Source organism: Rhinolophus sinicus, linkage group LG14 (assembly GCF_036562045.2).
Source record: "Rhinolophus sinicus isolate RSC01 linkage group LG14, ASM3656204v1, whole genome shotgun sequence".
Lineage (NCBI taxonomy): Eukaryota > Metazoa > Chordata > Mammalia > Chiroptera > Rhinolophidae > Rhinolophus > Rhinolophus sinicus.
The window spans coordinates 28,469,610-28,488,608 of NC_133763.1; the positions used below are offsets into that span (position 1 = coordinate 28,469,610).

Consider the following 18,999-nt stretch of genomic DNA (forward strand, 5'->3'; position numbering starts at 1 on the left):
TCATCAAGGATATTCGTCTGTAATATTTTTGTAATGTCTTTGTCTGGTTTGGAATCAGGATAATGCTGGCCTCGTAAAATGTGCTTCCCTCCTTTTGAAATTTTTGGAATAGTTTGATAAGGATAGTGTTAATTCTTCTTTGAATGGTGAAATTCACCTGTGAAGCTCTCTGGTATAGGACTTTTGTTTGTTGGGAGTTTTTTTTGTGTGTGTGTTTTTTTTTTTACTGCCTCCATTTCATTAGTAGTAATTGGTTGGTTCAGATTTTCTGTTTCTTCTTAACTCAGTCTTGGAAGATTGTATGTTTCTTAGAATATATCCATTTCTTCCAGTTTGTCCAATTCATTGGCATATAATAATTCACAGTATTTTCTTATATTCATTTGTATTTTTGGTGTCAGTTGTCATTCTTCCTCTTTCATTTCTGATTTTATATTTGGGTCCTCTCTCTCTCTCTCTCTCTCTTTCTCTTTGATAAGTCTGGTTAAGAGTTTATCAATTTTGTTTATCTTTGCAAAAAACCAGCTCTTGATATCATTTATCTTTTTTTTAAGACTGTTTTTTTCATTTCCATTCTGATCTTTATTATTTCTTTCCTCTGCTCCCTTTGGGCTTTGTTGTTCTTTTTCTAGTTCCTTTAGGTGTAGGGTTAGATTGTTTATTTAAGATTTTTCTTATTTCTTGAGGTAGACACGTATTACTGTGAATTTCCCTTTTAGAATTACTTTTACTGTGTTCCATAGATTTGGGGTTATTTTGTTTTCATTATCATTTGTCTCAAGGTATCTTTTGATATCTTCCTTGATCCTGTTTACCTATTAATTGTTTAGTAGCATGTTATTTAGCCTCTGTGTTTTTGTGTTTTTCAGTTTTCTTGCAATGGATTTCTAGTTTCATACCATTGTGGTCGGAGAAGATCATTGGTATGATTTCAATCTCTTAAATTTATTGAGACTTTTGTTGTGGCCTAATATGTGGTCTATCCTGGAAAATGTTTCATGTGTGCTTGAAAAGAATGTACTCATATATCCTGCTGCTCTGAGGTAAAATGCTCTAAAAATATCAATTAATTTCAGCTGGTGTATTATGTCATTTAAGGCTGCTGTTTCCTCCCTGATTTTCTGTCTGTGTGATTTATCCATCAATGTCAATGGATGCTAAAGTCCCCTACAATTACTGTATTACAGTCAACCTCTCCCATTGTGTATGTCAATATTTGCTTGTGAATTTAGGTGCTCGTGCATAAGTGTTTACAGGTTTATGTCCTCTTGTTAGATTGATTCCTTTATTATTATGCAGACATCCTTCTTTGTCTCTTGCTATATATCCTTTTTTTTTTTTTTTTAATTATTGGGGAAGGGGAATAGGACTTCATTGGGGAACAGTGTGTACTTCCAGGACTTTTTTCAAAGTCAAGTTGTTGTCCTTTCAATCTTAGTTGTGGAGGGTGCCGTTCAGCTTCAAGTTGTTGTCCTTTCAGTTTTAGTTGTGGAGGGCGCAGCTCAGCTCCAGGTCCAGTTGCCATTTTCTAGTTGCAGGGGGCACAGCCCACATCCCTTGCGGGAGTCGAACCGGCAACCTTGTGGTTGAGAGGACACATTCCAACCAACTGAGCCATTCGGGAGGCAGCTCAGATCAAGGTGCCGTGTTCAATCTTAGTTGCAGGGGGTGGAGCCCACCATCCCTTGCGGGATTCGAGGAGTTGAATCGGTAACCTTGTGGTTGAGAGCCCACTGGCCCATGTGGGAATCAAACTGGCAGCCTTCGGAGTTAGGAGCATGGAGCTCTAACCGCCTGAGCCACCGGGCCAGCCCTATAGCCTTTGTTTGAAAGTCTATGTTATCTGATATAAGTATTACTGCCCCAGCTTTTTGTTATTGTTTCCATTTGCATGAAATACTTTTTTCCATCCCTTACTTTTAGTCTCTGAGTATCTTTTGATCTGAAATGAGACTTTTTTAGACAGCATATATATAGGTCTTCTTTTTCTTTATCCATTCAGCCATCCTATGTCTTTTGATTAGAGCATTTAATCCATTTACATTTAAAGTGATTATGGATAGGTATGTAGTTATTGCTAGTTTTTTATTCATATTTATGATCTTTCCCCACCCCTCTTTCTTCTTCTTAAAGAAGTCCCTTTAAATTTTTTTCATACTGGTTTGGTGGTGATGACTTCCTTTAGCTTTTTCTTCTCTGGGAAGCTCTTTATCTCTCCTTTGTTTCTAAATGATAGTCTTACTTGGCAGAGTATTTAGTCTTGATTGTAGGTCCTTGCTTTTCATCACTTTGAATATTTTGTTCCAATTTCTTCTGGACTGCAAAGTGTATGAAGAAATCGACTGACAGTCTTATGGGAGCTTCTTGTAGGTAACTAACTGCTTTTCTCATGCTGCTTTTCAGATTCTTTGTCTTTAACCTTTGGCATTTTCATTATGATGTGTCTTGGTGTGGGTTTGTTTGGGTTTATCTTGTTTGGGACTCTCTGTGCTTCCTGGACTTGTATGTCTAGTTCCTTCACCAGTTTTCCATTATTATTTCTTCAAAAAGGTTTCAATCCCTTTTTCTCTCACTTCTCCTGGTACTTTTATGATGAAATGTTGGTATGCTTGATGTTTTCCGAGAGGTCTCTTATTCTTATTTTTTAAATTCTTTTTTCTTTTTGCTGTTCTGATTGGGTGTTTTCTGTTACCATGTCATCCAAATCCCTGTTTTGATCCTCTGCTTCATTTTATCTGCTGTTAATTCTTGTTATTGTGTTCTTCATTTCCAACTGGTTCTTTTTTTTCCTGTCTCCTTTTTTTATGCGTACTATCTCTTTGTTAAAGTGCTCACTTAGTTGATCTATTCTTCCCCTAAGTTCATTGAGCATCCTTATAACTAGAGTTTCAAACTCTGTATCTGGTAGATTGCTTGCCTCCATTTCATTTAGTACTTTTTCTGGAGTTTTGTCCTGTACTTTCATTTGGGACATCTTTCTTTGTCTCCTGATTTTGGCTGACTCCCTATGTTTATTTCTATGTATTATGTAGATCTGCTACATCTCCTAATCTTGGCAGGGTGGCCTTATGTAGTAGCTGTTTTATGGGGCCCAGTGGCACAGTCTCTCTGGTCACCTGTGTCAGGTTCTCCAGAAGTGTTCCTTATGTGGATTGTTTATGCTATCCTGTTGCAGTGGAACCATAATTGCTGTTGGCTCATCAGTAGATTGTGTTGACATTCAGGCTGACTGGCCATGAGGACTGGTCATGACCACAGTGGAAGCTGTCCTCAGAGCAGGATTTGCCCCAGTGGGGCTCTGGTGCTGGCTACTTTTTGGGTGTGCCATTTGTGGAGCTAATTGGGTGATCCTCTGTTGTGTTCTGAAGCTGGCCACCAGGTGTGTTGTGTTTAGGTCCTTTTGGGAGGGGCTCAGATGCAGGCTGCTATTTCCAGGCTTAGGTCACTTGGTAGGAATTAGAAAACTATTACGTGTGGTTGGTAGCTGCATGTGCTGTTCTTGGAGGCATGTAGAAGAAACGAACCTTCAACCTGAGGGCAGCTGCCACCTGTGCTGGGCTTGGGGCTACTCAGTAAAAGGCACAGGGAACATTTAGGCAGCCACTTGCCTGGGACTTTTATACCATAGAGAATTTTTAAGAAAGCTTGCAGCCACTGAAAGAGCCAAGGGCAGTCCATGAGTTGGGTGGAATGGGGTCTCAGGGAATCATGTGTGGTGGAAACAATGTTCACCAAGTTAATGCAGATTCAGATTTGACTCCTGCCAGCCCCTCCAGACTGTGTGGGGAGGGTTCAACTCAAGGACAATGGTGGCCCTCACCTTGGAGCCACACAATTCAGTTTCTCCCCATATGTATCTGGAGCCTTTTAAGCTACTGTGACTTTGCTGGAGCTTATGGTGAGTGCTTATGAGTGAGTGAACTGTGTGCAACCCTTTAAAAGGATGCCTAAGTTTCTAGCAGCCCCTGTCTCACCAGGATGGGATGGGATCCCCATTTATTTTCTTACCCAGCTGTTGTAGGGACTCTTCTTTCTGGCATTGGCGTCCTGGGCTGGGTACCCAGTGTGGGGGTGGGACCCCTCGCTCCTCAGCAGACAGCTCTTCAGCTGAAATGGCCCTACAGATTCTCAAACACCACACATGGATGTAGAACCAGCCTGTTTCACTTTTCCGCCCCTTGTACCAGTCTCAACATGGCTTCCTTTTTATATCCTTTGTTATAGGAGTTTTGTTCAGCTTGTCTTCAGATAGTTCTCCAGGTTGATTGTTCTATAATTTAGTTGTAATTTTGATGCGGTCATAGGAGGAGGTGAGCATAGCATTTACCTACTCCACCTAGATCTCCCACTTATTACTCTTGGTGTTGGTAGAGACATGGGTTTTTCCAGCTGTTTCCTGCATGATTGGGGTATCCAGGCATTCACTCACTGCTTTCTTTTTCTCTGCAAGAGAGGTTTTTTTCTGCCAGGCAAATCACCTACTTCAATGTTTCTTTGGTGGTGATGGAGGGAGGCAATACTGGGAAAGTTTCTTTTAGTGCCTCCACTGCAACCAAATTTTTATCTTTATTTCCTTTTTTCCTCCAGTGGTGTCTCCCTGTGGGATGGCTGTCTTCTGCAAGTTCACTTTCATGCATGACTGCCTAGGTCAGCACTCACCCAATTTTTGCCTGACAGTATTGAAAGGGGTTTAGGTTGTTTCCCTGGCTTTGCTTCTTCTGTAGCCTGTTTGAGAGATTTGTCTGTCTCATACCAGCTGCACTGGTGGGTGAGACTCTTCCTTAGTCCCGCGGATTAAGGTGCTAGGTCCTAAAAGACCCACCAATGGGTTTTTGTTGGTGTGATTGATTAAAAAGGGAGATAAAAAGGAAAAATGTCTTATGTCATCATTTTGCTGATGTTACTCCTATGCATTTTATCTTTTAAAACCAAAACTAAAGAAAGGTTTACAAACCAAAAATACAACACTGTCTTTTATATTTACCTCTGTAGTTACTTTTACCTGTCTTTATTTCTTCATATGTCTTTGAGTTACTGTAGTGTCCTTTCATTTTTTTTTTTTTAATTAAATTTATTGGGGTGACAATTGTTAGTAAAATTACATAGATTTCAGGTGTACAATTCTGTATTACATCATCTATAAATCCCATTGTATGTTCATCACCCAGAGTCAGTTCTTCCATCACCATATATTCGATCCCCCTTACCCTCACCTCCCCCCCCACCCCCCTTACCCTCTGGCAACCACTAAACTCTTGTCCGTGTCTATGAGTTTCTGTTTCTCATTTGTTTGTCTTGTTCTTTTGTTGTTTTTGGTTTATATACCACATATCAGTGAAATCACATGGTTCTCTGCTTTTTCTGTCTGACTTGTTTCGCTCAGCATTACTCTCTCAAGATCCATCCATGTTGTCACAAATGTTCCTATATCATCTTTTCTCACTGCCGAATAGTATTCCATTGTGTATATGTACCACAACTTCTTTATCCATTCATCTATCGAAGGACATTTTGGTTGTTTCCATGTCTTGGCCACCGTAAACAAAGCTGCAATGAACATTGGAGCACACGTGTCTTTATCTCTAAATGTTTTCAGATTTTTTGGGTAGATACCCAGGAGAGGGATTGCTGGGTCATACGGCAATTCTATTCGTAATTCTTTGAGGAACCTCCACACTGCCTTCCATAACGGCTGCACCAGTCTGCATTCCCACCAACAGTGTATGAGGGTTCCATTTTCTCCACAACCTCTCCAACATTTGTTACTATTTGTCTTGTTGATGATAGCCATTCTGACTGGGGTGAGGTGATATCTCATTGTGGTTTTGATTTGCATTTCTCTGATGATTAGTGATGTTGAGCATTTTTTCATATGTCTATTTGCCATTTGTATGTCCTCTTTGGAGAAATGTCTCTTCAAGTCCTCTGCCCATTTTTCAATTGGGTTGTTTGTTTTTTTGTTGTTGAGTTGCATGAGTTCCTTGTATATTCTGGATACTAGCCCCTTATCGGAGGCACTGTTTGCAAAAATCTTCTCCCATTCAGTTGGTGGCCTCTTTATTTTGTCAATGGTTTCTTTTGCTGTGCAGAAGCTTTTAAGTTTCATATAGTCCCATTCGTTTATTTTAGCTTTTACTTCCATTGCCTTTGGAGTCAAGTTCATAAAATGCTCTTTGAACCCAAGTTCCATAAGTTTAGTACCTATGTTTTCTTCTATGCAGTTTATTGTGTCAGGTCTTATGCTTAAGTCTTTGATCCATTTTGAATTAACTTTGGTACATGGTGACAAATAGCAGTCCAGTTTCATTCTTTTGCACGTGGCTATCCAATTCTCCCAGCACCATTTATTGAAGAGGCTGTCTTTGCTCCATTGTATGTTTTTAGCTTCTTTGTCAAAAGTTATCTGTCCATATTTGTGTGGTTTTATTTCTGGGTTCTCAGTTCTATTCCATTGGTCTATGTGTCTGTTTTTCTGCCAATACCATGCTGTTTTGATTATTGTGGCCCTGTAGTACAGGCCAAAGTCAGGAAGTGTGATACCTCCATTATAGTTCTTTTTTCTTAAGATTGCTTTAGCTATTCGGGGTCTTTTGTGGTTCCAAACAAATCTGATGATTTTTTGTTCTATTTCTTTAAAATATGCCATTGGGATTTTGATGGGGATTGCATTGAATCTGTATATTGCTTTGGGTAATATGGCCATTTTAACTATGTTGATTCTTCCAATCCATGAGCACGGAATGTCTTTCCATTTCTTTGTGTCTTCTTCAATTTCTTTCAAAAATGTCTTATAGTTTTCAGCATATAGGTCTTTCACATCCTTGGTTAAGTTTATTCCTAGGTATTTTATTCTTTTTGCTGCAATTGCAAAAGGAATTGTTTTTTGTATTTCTTTTTCTGAGATTTCATTGTTAGTATATAGGAAGGCAATGGACTTTTGTGCGTTGATTTTGTAGCCAGCAACTTTACTGTATTCGTTGATTGTTTCTAATAGCTTTTTGGTGGAGTCTTTAGGGTTTTCTATATATAGCATCATGTCATCTGCAAAGAGTGATAATTTAACTTCTTCATTCCCAATTTGCATGCCTTTTATTTCTTTCTCTTGCCTGATTGCTCTGGCAAGGACTTCCAACACTATGTTGAAAAGCAGAGGTGATAGGGGACAGCCCTGTCGTGTTCCTGAACGTAGAGCAAAGGGCTTCAGCTTTTCTCCATTAATTATGAGATTAGCAGAGGGCTTGTCATATATGGCCTTTATTATGTTAAGGTATTTTCCTTCTATACCCATTTTATTAAGTGTTTTAATCATAAATGGATGTTGTATCTTGTCAAATGCTTTTTCTGCATCAATTGATATAATCCTATGATTTTTGTCCTTTATTTTGTTTATGTGATGTATCACATTGATGGATTTGCGTATGTTGAAACATCCTTGTGCCCCGGGGATGAACCCCACTTGGTCGTGATGAATAATCTTTTTAATGCATTGTTGTATTCGATTTGCTAGAATTTTATTTAGGATTTTTGCATCGGTATTCATTAGAGATATTGGTCTGTAGTGTTCTTTTTTTGTGCTGTCCTTACCCGGTTTTGGTATCAGGGTAATGTTGGCCTCATAAAATGAGTTAGGGAGTACTGTCTCTTCTTCAATTTTTTGGAAGAGTTTGTGCAGAATTGGTATTAGATCCTCTTTGAAGGTTTGGTAGAATTCACTAGTGAAGCCATCTGGTCCCGGACTTTTGCTTTTGGGAAGGTTTTGGATGACTGATTCAATTTCACATTGGTGATCGGTCTGTTTAGATTTTCCAGTTCTTCATGGTTCAGCCTTGAAGGCTATATGTTTCTAAGAACTTGTCCATTTCTTCTAGGTTGTTGAATTTGGTGGCATATAGTCCTTCATAGTATTCTTGGATGATCCTTTGTATTTCTGTGGTGTCCGTGATAACTTCCCTTTTACGCTTTCTGATTTTGTTAATCAGTGTCTTCTCTTTTTATCTTAGTAAGTCTAGCCAAGGGTTTGTCAATTTTGTTAATCTTTTCAAAGAACCAGCTCTTTGTCACATTAATTTTTTCTATTGTCTTTTTGTTCTCTATTTCATTTAGTTCTGCTCTAATTTTATTATTTCCTTTCTTCTGCTGACCTTGGGTTTTACTTGTTCTTCTTTTTCTAGTTCTTTAAGGTGTAACATGAGGTTATTTATTTGGGAGTTTTCTTGTTTCTTGAGATAGGCCTGTAATGAGATAAATTTCCTCTTAAAACTGCTTTTGCTGCATCCCAGAAATTTTGGTAGGATGTATTTTCATTGTCATTTGTTTCTATGTATCTTTTGATCTCTCCTCTAATTTCTTCTTTGACCCAGTCCTTCTTTAAAAGTATGTTGTTTAATCTCCATGTATTTGTGTTTTTCCGCTTTCTTTTTACAGTTGATATCCAATTTCAAAGCCTTGTGATCAGAGAATATGCATGGTATGATTTCAATCTTCTTAAATTTGTTGAGACTGATTTTATGTCCCAATATATGGTCTATCCTTGAGAATGTTCCATGTACACTAGAAAAGAATGTATAGTCTGATGTTTTAGGATGAAGTGCTCTATAAATGTCAATTATGTCCATTTCATCTAATGTGTCATTTAGGGCTACTATTTCGTTATTTATTTTCTGTTTGGATGATCTATCCATAGCTGTCAATGATGTATTTAAGTCCCCTAGTATAATTGTGTTTTGGTCAATTTCTCCCTTTAGTTCTGTTAGTAGTTGCTTGGTGTATTTCGTGCTCCCTGATTGGGGGCATAAATATTGATGACTGTTATGTCTTCTTGTTGTACAGTCCCTTCACCATTATGAAATGTCCATCTTTGTCTCTTGTTATCTTTTTCACCTTGAAGTCTGTTTCATCTGATATCATTATGGCTACACCTGATTTTCTCTGGGTACCATTTGCTTGGAGTGTCAATTTCCACCCTTTCACTTTGAGTCTATGCTTGTCCTTGTAGCTGAGATGTGTCTCTTGGAGACAGCATATGGTTGGGTTTAGTTTTTGATCCAATCTGCTACTCTGTGCCTTTTTATTGGTGAGTTCAGTCCATTTACATTTAGGGTGATTATTGATATGTGAGGATTTCCTGTCATTCTATCTTTAGTTTTCTGGTAAGGCTGTGTCTCCATTGTTTCTTTGCCTTTTGTTGTTGTCTATTATTTCTGTGTGGTGGTATTCTATGATGTTTCCTCTGTTTCTTCTTTTATTTCAGTATATATTTCAATTCTGGATTTATTTTGAGTGGTTACCCTTAAGTTTATGTAAAAGAAAGTTTGATATTTAGAGTATTCCATTTTCTTCAGCACGCTTACTTTCTCCATTCCCATATTCCGTTCAGGCCTTTACTCTCCCCTTTTTGAGTTTTGGTTGCCACAAATTGTCCCTGTTGATGGTGGTCGAATAGCCTCCTTTAGTATTTCTTGTAGTGCAGGTCGTGTATTAGAAAATTCCTCAGCTTCTGTATGTCTGGAAAGGTCTTTATTCCTCCTTCATATCTAAAGGATATCTTTGCTGGATATATTATTCTTGGCTCATGATTTCTCTCTTTCAGTAGTTTGAATATTTGGTTCTACTCTCTCCTGGCTTGTAGAGTTTCTGGTGAAAAATCTGATGATAATCTAATGGGCTTTCCTTTGTAAGTTACCGTCTTCTTTTCCCTGGCTGCCTTGAGGAGTCTTTCTTTGTCGTTGATTTTAGACAGCTTCAATACAATGTGCCTTGGAGAAGGCCTGTTGGGATTGAGGTAACTAAGTGTTCTATTTGCTTCTTGGATTCGAGGTTCCAGTTCTGTCCACAAATTTGGGAATTTCTGATCGACAGTTTGTTTGAATATATTCTCTGTTCCCTTCTCTCTTTCTTCTCCTTCTGGTATGCCCATTATTCTTATATTGCTCTTTCTGATGGAGTCAGAAAGTTCTTGTAGAGTTCTTTCATTTCTTTTAAGTATTAAGTCTCTTTCTTCTTCTCTCTGTGTCATTTCCAGGTTTCTATCTTCGATGTCACTGATTCTTTCCTCCATCTGGTCAACTCTACTACCTAAGCTGGTTATTTCATTCTTAATTTCTTCTATTGAGTTCTTAATCTCCAGAAATTCTATTTGGTTCTTTTTTAAGATTTCAATCTCTTTCGTAAAATGCTCATGCTGTTCTTTGATTGAGTTTCTGAGTTCCTTTAACTGCCTATCTGTGTTTTCTTGTATCTCGTTGAGTTTTTTCAGAACTGCAATCTTGAATTCTCTGTCATTTAAGTCACATATTTCTGTATCTTTAAGTGCCTTCTCTGGAGATTTTTCACTTTCTTTCTGAGCTATCTTGTTGCCTTGGTTATTCATGGCGATTACTGGTTTACTATTTCTCTTCCTAGACATCTACAGGAGTGACTTCTGCAACAGGTTGATAGAAAGCGGTCTTTCTTTTGTTTGCCAGTACTTGTTGGTAGAATGTTTTATTATTTCTCCAACTGCAACTTATTTTTCTTCTCCCACACAGTAGTGCTATGTTTTCTCTGCACTATTCCAACTTCTCACACAATGGGGGGATTCCCTGGGAGACGGGCTTCTCCTCTATTAATAGTTTGTCTAGGTCACAGGGCGCAGTGTCCCGGTGGGTATGCGGAGAGCTTTTGATGTTCCAAAGCTCTTCCAGCTCCTGATTCAGAGCCCGTATATTTCAGCAGTTCTGTTTACTCCTGCAGGGATCCGCCCAGATAGGTGGGGTCAGGGGCGGGGTGAGTTGTGAGAGGTGGCCCAGAGCAATGGCGGCGACCACCACCACAGCCGATCCTGCTTCCACAGCTCTCTCCCCTTTGCTGGAACTAGTTGGGCTGTGAATTTGTGTCTGCGGTACACAGTTCTCAAAATAGCAAATTTTCTGTTGTTTTGATCTGACACTGCTACTGTTTCACTTCTAGCACCGGGCAGGTGGGGGCGGGGCGAGCTCTGGGAGGGGTGGGAGGGGGCGGCTAGTCTCAGTGCCTAAGGCTCCGTTCTCTGCTCGGCAGTGTGGGCTTAAACCACCGTTTTCAGCCTTTTTCCCTCAGTCTTTTCTCCGAGGTCTCTGCCGTGAGCGTTGGGTTCAGCCGTGTTATATGCTGTCCCCTCAGCCCTGTGGGCCACAAGCGGAGCCCTAGCAGTCCGATCTCCCGCAGCTGCAGTAGTTCCGGGGAGCAGCGAGCTCAGCGCACTGAGCTAGGTCTGCGTCCTCCGTCCGCGCGGCTCCGTCTCCGCGCACTTCTCCCTTTCCTCCTCCCTCCACTCGCGCGAATCTCCCACCTGTAGGTGATTTCAGTCGGTAGTGGGCCTCTTCGTGTTGCCTGTGTGCTGTGCAGGGAGTCCTTTGTGGAGTTTTTGTTGTTTGATTCGTTGTAAATTTCAGGGGAGCTTTACAGAGGCTCACCTCACGCCGCCATTTTTTCCTCCTGTCCTTTCATTTTAGCCTGAAGGACTCCCTTTGAGGATTCTTGTAGAGTGGACCTACAAAATACTTCTTCAGTTTTTGTTTATCTGGGAATCTCTTAATTTCCCCTTCATCTTTGTAGGATATAAATTCTTTGTTGACATATTTTTCTTTAATCACACTACTCCTGGCTTCCATAGTGTCTGAGGTGAAATTGGCTGTTGATCTTATTGAAGATCTCTTGCTTGTGATGAGCTTCTTCACTCTTGATGCTTTCAAGATTCTCTCTTGGTGTTTGGCTTTTCACAATTTGACTATGATCTTTCTTGGGGACCTCTTTGACTTTATTCTTCTTGGTAATTGTTGGGCTTCTTGGCTGTGTAGATTCATGTCTGTCATAAAATTTGGGGAAGTTTTGGTCATTATTTCTTCAGATATTCTTTTGCCAATTTCTCTCTCTCCCTCCCCCTCCCTTTCTGGGACTCTCATTATGCTATGCATATGTTAGTATGTTTGGTGGTGTGTCACAAGTCCCTTAGATTCTGTTCACTTTTCTTTATTCTTTTCTTTTTATGCTTCTCTGATTGGATAATTTGAATTGTCCTATAGTCAAGTTTGCTGAGTCTTTCTTCTGCTGTTCAGTTCTGCTGTTGTAAGCCTTTAGTGAAGGTTTAATTTAATTTCAGCTTTAGAATTTGGTTCCTACTGATAATATCTAAACCTGTATTGCCATTCTCTATTTGACGATACATCATTTTCCTGGTTTCCTTTAATTCTTTGTCCATAGTTTGAGCACATTTAAAACAGGTGATTTAGTTTTTGCCTAGTTAAGTGCAATATCTGGACTTCCTCAGGGACACTATTTTCTTTCTTTCCTGTGAATGAGTCATACTTTCTTATTGTTTGCTTGCCTCATAAATTTTTTTTGTTGCATTTTGAATATTATAATGTGGCAATTCTGGAAATCAGATTTTCTCCTCTCCTCATGGTTTTATATTGATGTTTGCTTTGGACTGTTATTGTTTGTTTAGTGACTTTTCAAAACCGTTTTTAAAATGTATGTATTCTTTGTTGTGTGTAGCCATTAAAATCTGTGTCTCATTAGCTTGGTGGTCAGCTAGTGTCATAATAGAGTTACCTTAAAAGCCTGAAGCAAAAATATATATACACAGAGGGTACCAAAAAAATGTATGCACATTTTAAGAAAGGAAAAAACTATTAAAATTACACTGATGGTAACCACTTTGAGCACCTCTTGTAATTGCAGAAGTCGAATATGACTTGTAGTCATCTTCTGTTATAGATATATATCGAGCATTACAATTTTAATCATTTTTTACTTTCCTAAAATGCATATACATTTGCTTAGCCATATAGATATGTGGAGAAAAAAAAGACTACTCTTCCAGTTTTTGCAGACTGGTTTTCCTTTAAAGCCAAGCTGTTTATAATTCTGCATTAGCTTTCATTTGATGAGTGGAGGCTTAAGGTCAGCCAGAAGTGAAAGATCAAGGTCTCTTGGTCCTTTTCTAAGCATGCAATCCAACTTGGGCATGCATGTGGACTTCATGACTCCTCAGTATATGCAGTAGCTTTTCAAAGCCCTCATTCTCCACATACTACCTTTTCCAAACACTTCCTTCCCAGGTTTTTTGGTCTTTCTATTGCTTGCCCTAGGTTTCTACAGCCAGTAGTTTTTCCCATTAGTGCTTTCAGCAAATGCTCAAATGCCACCCCTTGCTCTGGTCCTTCAGGGAGCCACCGGACAGGTCCAAACATGTAACCTGTTTGCTGAGACTAGAGTCTGCATTGCTCCCTCTGGCACTAGTAACCTGCACCATGATTTCACTGCTATATTCATGACTGTCAGTAATCTAGAAAATGGGGAACAGCAAGCAGGCAAATTAAAATGCCACAGAACTTTTATTACAATACAGCAGCTTCTTTCTTCATTATGCTTTCTTCTGGTTGTTGTAAGTTTTTGGCCAGTTTCCAGAGTACTATGAAAGTTGATTCTGACAGTTTTTGTCAGTTGTTATTGAGAAGGGACAGAGCCCTCCTCCACCATTTTGGTGACTTTGCTCCTTTCATTTTCTTAAAATCACTCTTTTGTAATCACGTAAAGAAAAAATCCTTTAGACATTGATTTTAATATATCATTCTTATGCATATGTAAACAAGAAAATATAAGCCAGGTATATTGCTTAAGATATTCCTAGACTTCTTCATGTTCACTTCTCTGAATTACTTTTAAACTCAGAATTGTTCATGTTTGGGTTTTATACGCAATGCTGCTCTCTGTTGTCAGAGAGTTGGTGGTAATGTAGAATTTCTTAAGAGAGTTCTCCACTATCATCCCCAGACAATGACATCTATATACAGGCAATGCCAAACATCATAACTTAGCCAAAGCGATTATCATATGTATCCTAATTTTAACAAAATATGAAAAAAAAATGTGCATTTAAAAATTGGTACTATATGGGATGTATTTTTTTCTGCGAAACCAGATGAGGAAATGATTCATTTGGCTAAAGTAAGTAATGGAAAGCAACAGAGAGGTGCCATTCGATCAGTGCTTTAGCAGATGGAAGGTTACTGCCAGCCAAGTAGCAGAGGGGAGGAAGAGTGCTCTAAGCAGGACCATCACCGTCACACACAAGGGCCAAGTAGGGCTGTTAGTGGGGGTATTCAGAGTTAAGTTGGGCATCAGTTGTTTGTGGTAGGAAATGGATTTAAAGAAGTGGGCTGTGGAGGGCTCATACTTAAAAACTGAAACTCCATTCTCTTGGCAAAGAATCGTTCAAATATTTTACACAACAGAGTAATGTGATGGCGCCTTCCTCTTCAGAGCTCTCTTGGCAACCACCTGAGGAAAGGATTGGATGGAGAGAACAGACTGTGACAGTGCAAACCTGCTGTTCCCTTCCTGGATGAGCAAGCATAATTGAAGTGCCACCTAGGAGGTGCCTGGGCTGTGGCAGGGAGGCAGTAAGCAGGGATGATAGGTGTGGGCTAAGGGAAGAATTAATCCACTTGACAAAAATATAGGCTGGAAAGACAAATTGCTTCTCCTTTGTATTTTTATTACTGGGAAGGTTAGCAAGTATTTGGACACCTGACCCACAAAATCACCTGTTCTCAGCTCTGGCTGCTTTGTAATCTGGGGGCTTGGCCTCTTAAATTCCAGAGGCTGAAGCTAATGCAGAAATGTTTACCCATTTGGTAGGTTTTTAATAAAATATACAGGCTTTAACAGTACGAGGGATGGGTGACTCCCGACACCCATTGGGTTTCTTTTGGCCCTTGTCCTCCCTTTTTCAAACTCATACATTGGGAAAAAGGTGTATCCAAAAATCTGTATTTGTAACCTTATTATTCTCTGACAAAGAACACATGAAAAGACACCATAGTTAAAACTAGCCCTAAGGCAGACAGTTAACAAAAGTATTAATCTGATAATTGAGAATAATAATCTGAAAAGAGCGTTAAAGTCAACAAAGTTTTCCTCCTCTTAAAACTCCATTTTTAAATTTTAGGAAGCACTGCTCAAAAAACATTTTCATTATTTTAGATTTTAATTTGGAGATCTGTTCTCGCACCACATGAAGATCCAAAAATGACCCCACATTAGAACTGAGTTATGAATGAGTAGGAAAAAACCAAAATTGACTTTCTAATCCTGATAGCACTGAACAATACTAGAACACATTTTAAGCATTTTGAACCTCCTTAATTTTTAAAGACTGATGTGTTTAGAAAGTCCCCATGTACAACTCACCTGTCCTCAACATTGGAATGTCCATGTAAACATGGAGGAATCACAAGGTTCCAACTGGAATGCTGAAGAAGTCTCAAACTGAAACAGATCTCTAACAATGAGAAATGTTTAAGAACAACTTTGTATTTACCTTGAATAAATTATTAGTAGAGTTAGGAAAGGATAGTAAGGGGTGACATTCAAGAAATGCCTATGAACAACTACTGTCACACAAATGAAACTTTGAATCATTTTATTATTTTTTAAAAAAGACTTTAATTTGCCCTCACAGCAAACCCACTTTTACGGATCTATGACGGCTCCTCTCCCTCTTTCTGGAAAAAGGAAGAAAATTCTTAAATCTAAAAGTGATTTTCAGGGCTGGCCCGGTGGCTCAGGCGGTTGGAGCTCCATTCTCCTAACACCGAAGGCTGCTGGTTAGTTTCCCACATGGGCCAGTGGGCTCTCAACCACAAGGTTGCCAGTTCAACTCAAGGTTGCCAGTTTGACTCCTGCAAGGGATGGTGGGCTGCGCCCCCTGCAACTAACAACGGAAACTAGACCTGGAGCTGAGCTGCGCCCTCCACAACTAAGATTGAAAGGACAACAACTTGACTTGGAAAAAAAGTCCTGGAAGTACACACTGTTCCCCAATAAAGTCCTGTTCCTTTTCCCCAACAAAATCTTAAAAAAAAGAAAAGTGATGTTTAATTACTGGCTAACATATTATAAAAATGTAGGCCTAGCATCTTTTCAAGCTCAATCCCAAAATATCAAAGGACATTCTCATGTTTTTCTTCAATAGCATTACCTTGTAACCTCAACTTCGTCTTAGTAAATATGTTTACTCTGATTATTCTGAATGTACTAATCATCTCACTGAATTATTTTTGAGAATATGGTTCTTCCGCATAAATATGTATATTTCCTTTTCTAATTAATTGGGAAAGGCTTTAATAGTGTTTTTATGGTTTCCTAAATAAACAATAACTACGAAATTTGTCCTAGGCCTTTTCTCTAAGTGTGTACAGACCCACACTATATGTTCCTGAGTTTTATCTTTAATAGATAATTAATAGTATAACATCAACATCGTGTATCCTGAGTAATTCTAAAGCAATATGATTGTCCTAGAAAACCTATTAAATATCCCATAGAGCATCATTAGAAATTACCTCTGGAATTGACTGCAGAAACTCCAGCAGCAGTTTGTGAGCATTTGGTGTTTGGATCCAGTCTGGTGAATGAAAGGCCTAAGCCAAGAACAGATGTGAGATGGAGGCCAGGTCTGAATAGCGACAGTGATTTAATAAATGAGTTGACCAGAAATGCCTGTCCCAAATTTCAGGGAACTTAAGGAACAAAACCAATCCATACTGTCTTTTCATGCATTTTTACAACGTGAAGAGCTTAACACCCCGTCTGATCTACTAGTATAAATCTTATCTTTCTCCTAACGAGGACCTGACTGCTTTAAAGCATTTCTTTTTGGAATGTTGAACAGAAAAAAAAAGAGCCTGGAACTAAAAATAGGAATGAAGCAAGGTACCGCCACAAGATGGCAGGACGCTGGGAGCTGCTGAGGGTTCCTCTGGCCCTTGGGGCTTGCGGGGTTCGGAAACAGCCGCCGAACCTGACCCATCATCCGCGCACTGGAACCGAGTGCATTTCGGGTGGCCGGCGGCTTGGACACTGCGACGCGACACCTCTTCCCCCTTCGCTCTGTCCTGCCATCCCCTCTATCAGGAAGCACCAGCCGCGAGGCCGAGTCTCGACCCCCAGGGCCGGGTGGACCACAGAAACTCCGAGGAGGATGTCTAAATAAGCCCCCGAATTCCCTGAAATGTGCGAGGCTCGCGAGCGAGTGGGTGGAGGCAGATCCCATTGCGCCCTCCCAGCCGAACGGACCGGGTTCCCTACGACGACATCTGCCACATTCTCCCGTGCGCTGTTCTCCCCCTCAATCGCCCTCCCCCGGTCTCCTTCCTATCCTCTGATTATGGGAACCGGCCCGGGACACGCGCGCCGCGGCCAAGTTCTGGTTTTGATTTCACTCCCCACTCCGAAAGGCGAAGAGGTTCCAAATCCCACCAATAGGACGGAGAAAAGGACCCGCAGTGCGGGTAGAGGGAGGGTCATTCCCAGCAGATCTTCTCCAGCCGAGGGCGGGGAAGGAAGCACGCGCCCCTTCTCTCACGCCCCGGCTTGGGGGGAGCTCCGGGGTGTACCAAGGAGGGCGGTGGGGGAAGATTCTAGGGGCGGCTCCAAGACCGGGTGGAGGTAGGGCGCCGCGCCCGCCGCTACCCCTCCCGGCGGCCCCGGCGCGCCCCCGCAGCTCTGGTGCCGGGGCGGGGCCTGCACGTCGGCCTGGGCTAGAAAAAGCGGCGGGCCAGGCCTCGCGCTGTGACAGCCGCGTTGGAACACGGAGCGCGGGCGCACGCCGCCATGAGTGCCGCCCTCTTCAGTTTGGACTGCTCGGCGCGCGTCGCGCCCTGGCCTGCGGAGCCCGTGCCCTTCTACGAGCCGGGCCGGGCGGCCAAGCCGGGCCGCGTGACCGAGCCGGGGGGCCTGGCCGAGCTGGGCGCCTCTGCCCCGGCGATGTACGACGACGAGAGCGCCATCGACTTCAGCGCCTACATCGATTCCATGGCCGCCGTGCCCACCTTGGAGCTGTGCCACGACGAGCTCTTCGCCGACCTCTTCAACAGCAATCACAAGGCGGGTGCGGCGGGCACCGGCTCGGGCGCCCTGGAGCTGCTGCCTGGCGGCCTCGCGCGACCCCCAGGTTCCGGCCCCGCCGCTACGCGACCGCTCAAACGCGAGCCCGACTGGGGAGACAGCGACGCGCCCGGCTCGCTGCTGCCCGCGCAGGTGGCCGCCTGCGCGCAGACAGTGGTGAGCCTGGCGGCTGCCGCGCAACCCACACCACCCACGTCGCCGGAGCCGCCGCGCTGCAGCCCGGGGACGAGCCCCGCGCCGGGCCTGGCCCGGGAGAAGGGCGCCGGCAAGAGGGGCCCAGACCGCGGCAGTACGGAGTACCGGCAGCGGCGCGAGCGCAACAACATTGCCGTGCGCAAGAGCCGCGACAAGGCCAAACGGCGCAACCAGGAGATGCAGCAGAAGCTGGTGGAGCTGTCGGCGGAGAACGAGAAGCTGCACCAGCGCGTGGAGCAGCTTACGCGAGACCTGGCCGGCCTCCGGCAGTTCTTCAAGCAGCTTCCCAGCCCGCCTTTCCTGCCGGCCTCCGGGACAGCAGACTGCCGGTAACGCGCGGCCGAAGGGGGGGACGGAGGGGAGACTCACCAACCACCTATACCTCAGACCCGACGGGCCCAGACCGAAGCCCTGCCCGGATGCCACGAAAGCCGCAGGGCGCCGGCTGCAGTTTCTTAGGGACGTGAGTGAAAGGAAGCTACAGCCTGGACTTAACTGCCACTGAACTTCGACAGAAGCTATACGTGTTTATTTTCCCTTAAATTATTTTTATAATGGTAGCCTTTTCTACATTTTACTCCTATCGATGAAGCTAAGGTACATTTGTGTGTTTTTTTAAAAAGACTTTTCATACAACTCTTTGTATTGTAGATAAGAGGAAAACACTGAGCATGCTCACTTTTTTATAATAATTTTTACAGTATTTGTAAGAATAAAGAAGCATTTAAAACCTCCCGATTCCGGTATTTACAGTGATTCCTGCACACTGGGGGCTCCAGGACCCCGCTGGGGAAAGGGCGCATTCCAATACCAGGAGTTTAACTTGGCACCTGGGGGTCCGCGCGGGACACAGGTGTGGTTCTCCCCTCCCCA

The 18,999-nt window shown here is 42.1% G+C and overlaps 1 protein-coding gene across 1 annotated transcript; it reads left to right on the plus strand.

The window, feature by feature from the left end:
- The first annotated feature begins 17,335 nt into the window (after window positions 1-17,335).
- Window positions 17,336-18,864, plus strand: CEBPD (CCAAT enhancer binding protein delta). Its single transcript, XM_019716804.2, has one exon. The coding sequence runs from the start codon at window positions 17,638-17,640 to the stop codon at window positions 18,457-18,459; it is 822 nt and encodes a 273-aa protein (XP_019572363.1). The 5' UTR covers window positions 17,336-17,637; the 3' UTR covers window positions 18,460-18,864.
- Window positions 18,865-18,999: the final 135 nt, after the last annotated feature.

Bases quoted from the DNA above. Each gene is read 5' to 3' on its own strand.
- CEBPD (XM_019716804.2), top strand. From the start codon at position 17,638: ATGAGTGCCGCCCTCTTCAGTTTGGACTGCTCGGCGCGCGTCGCGCCC.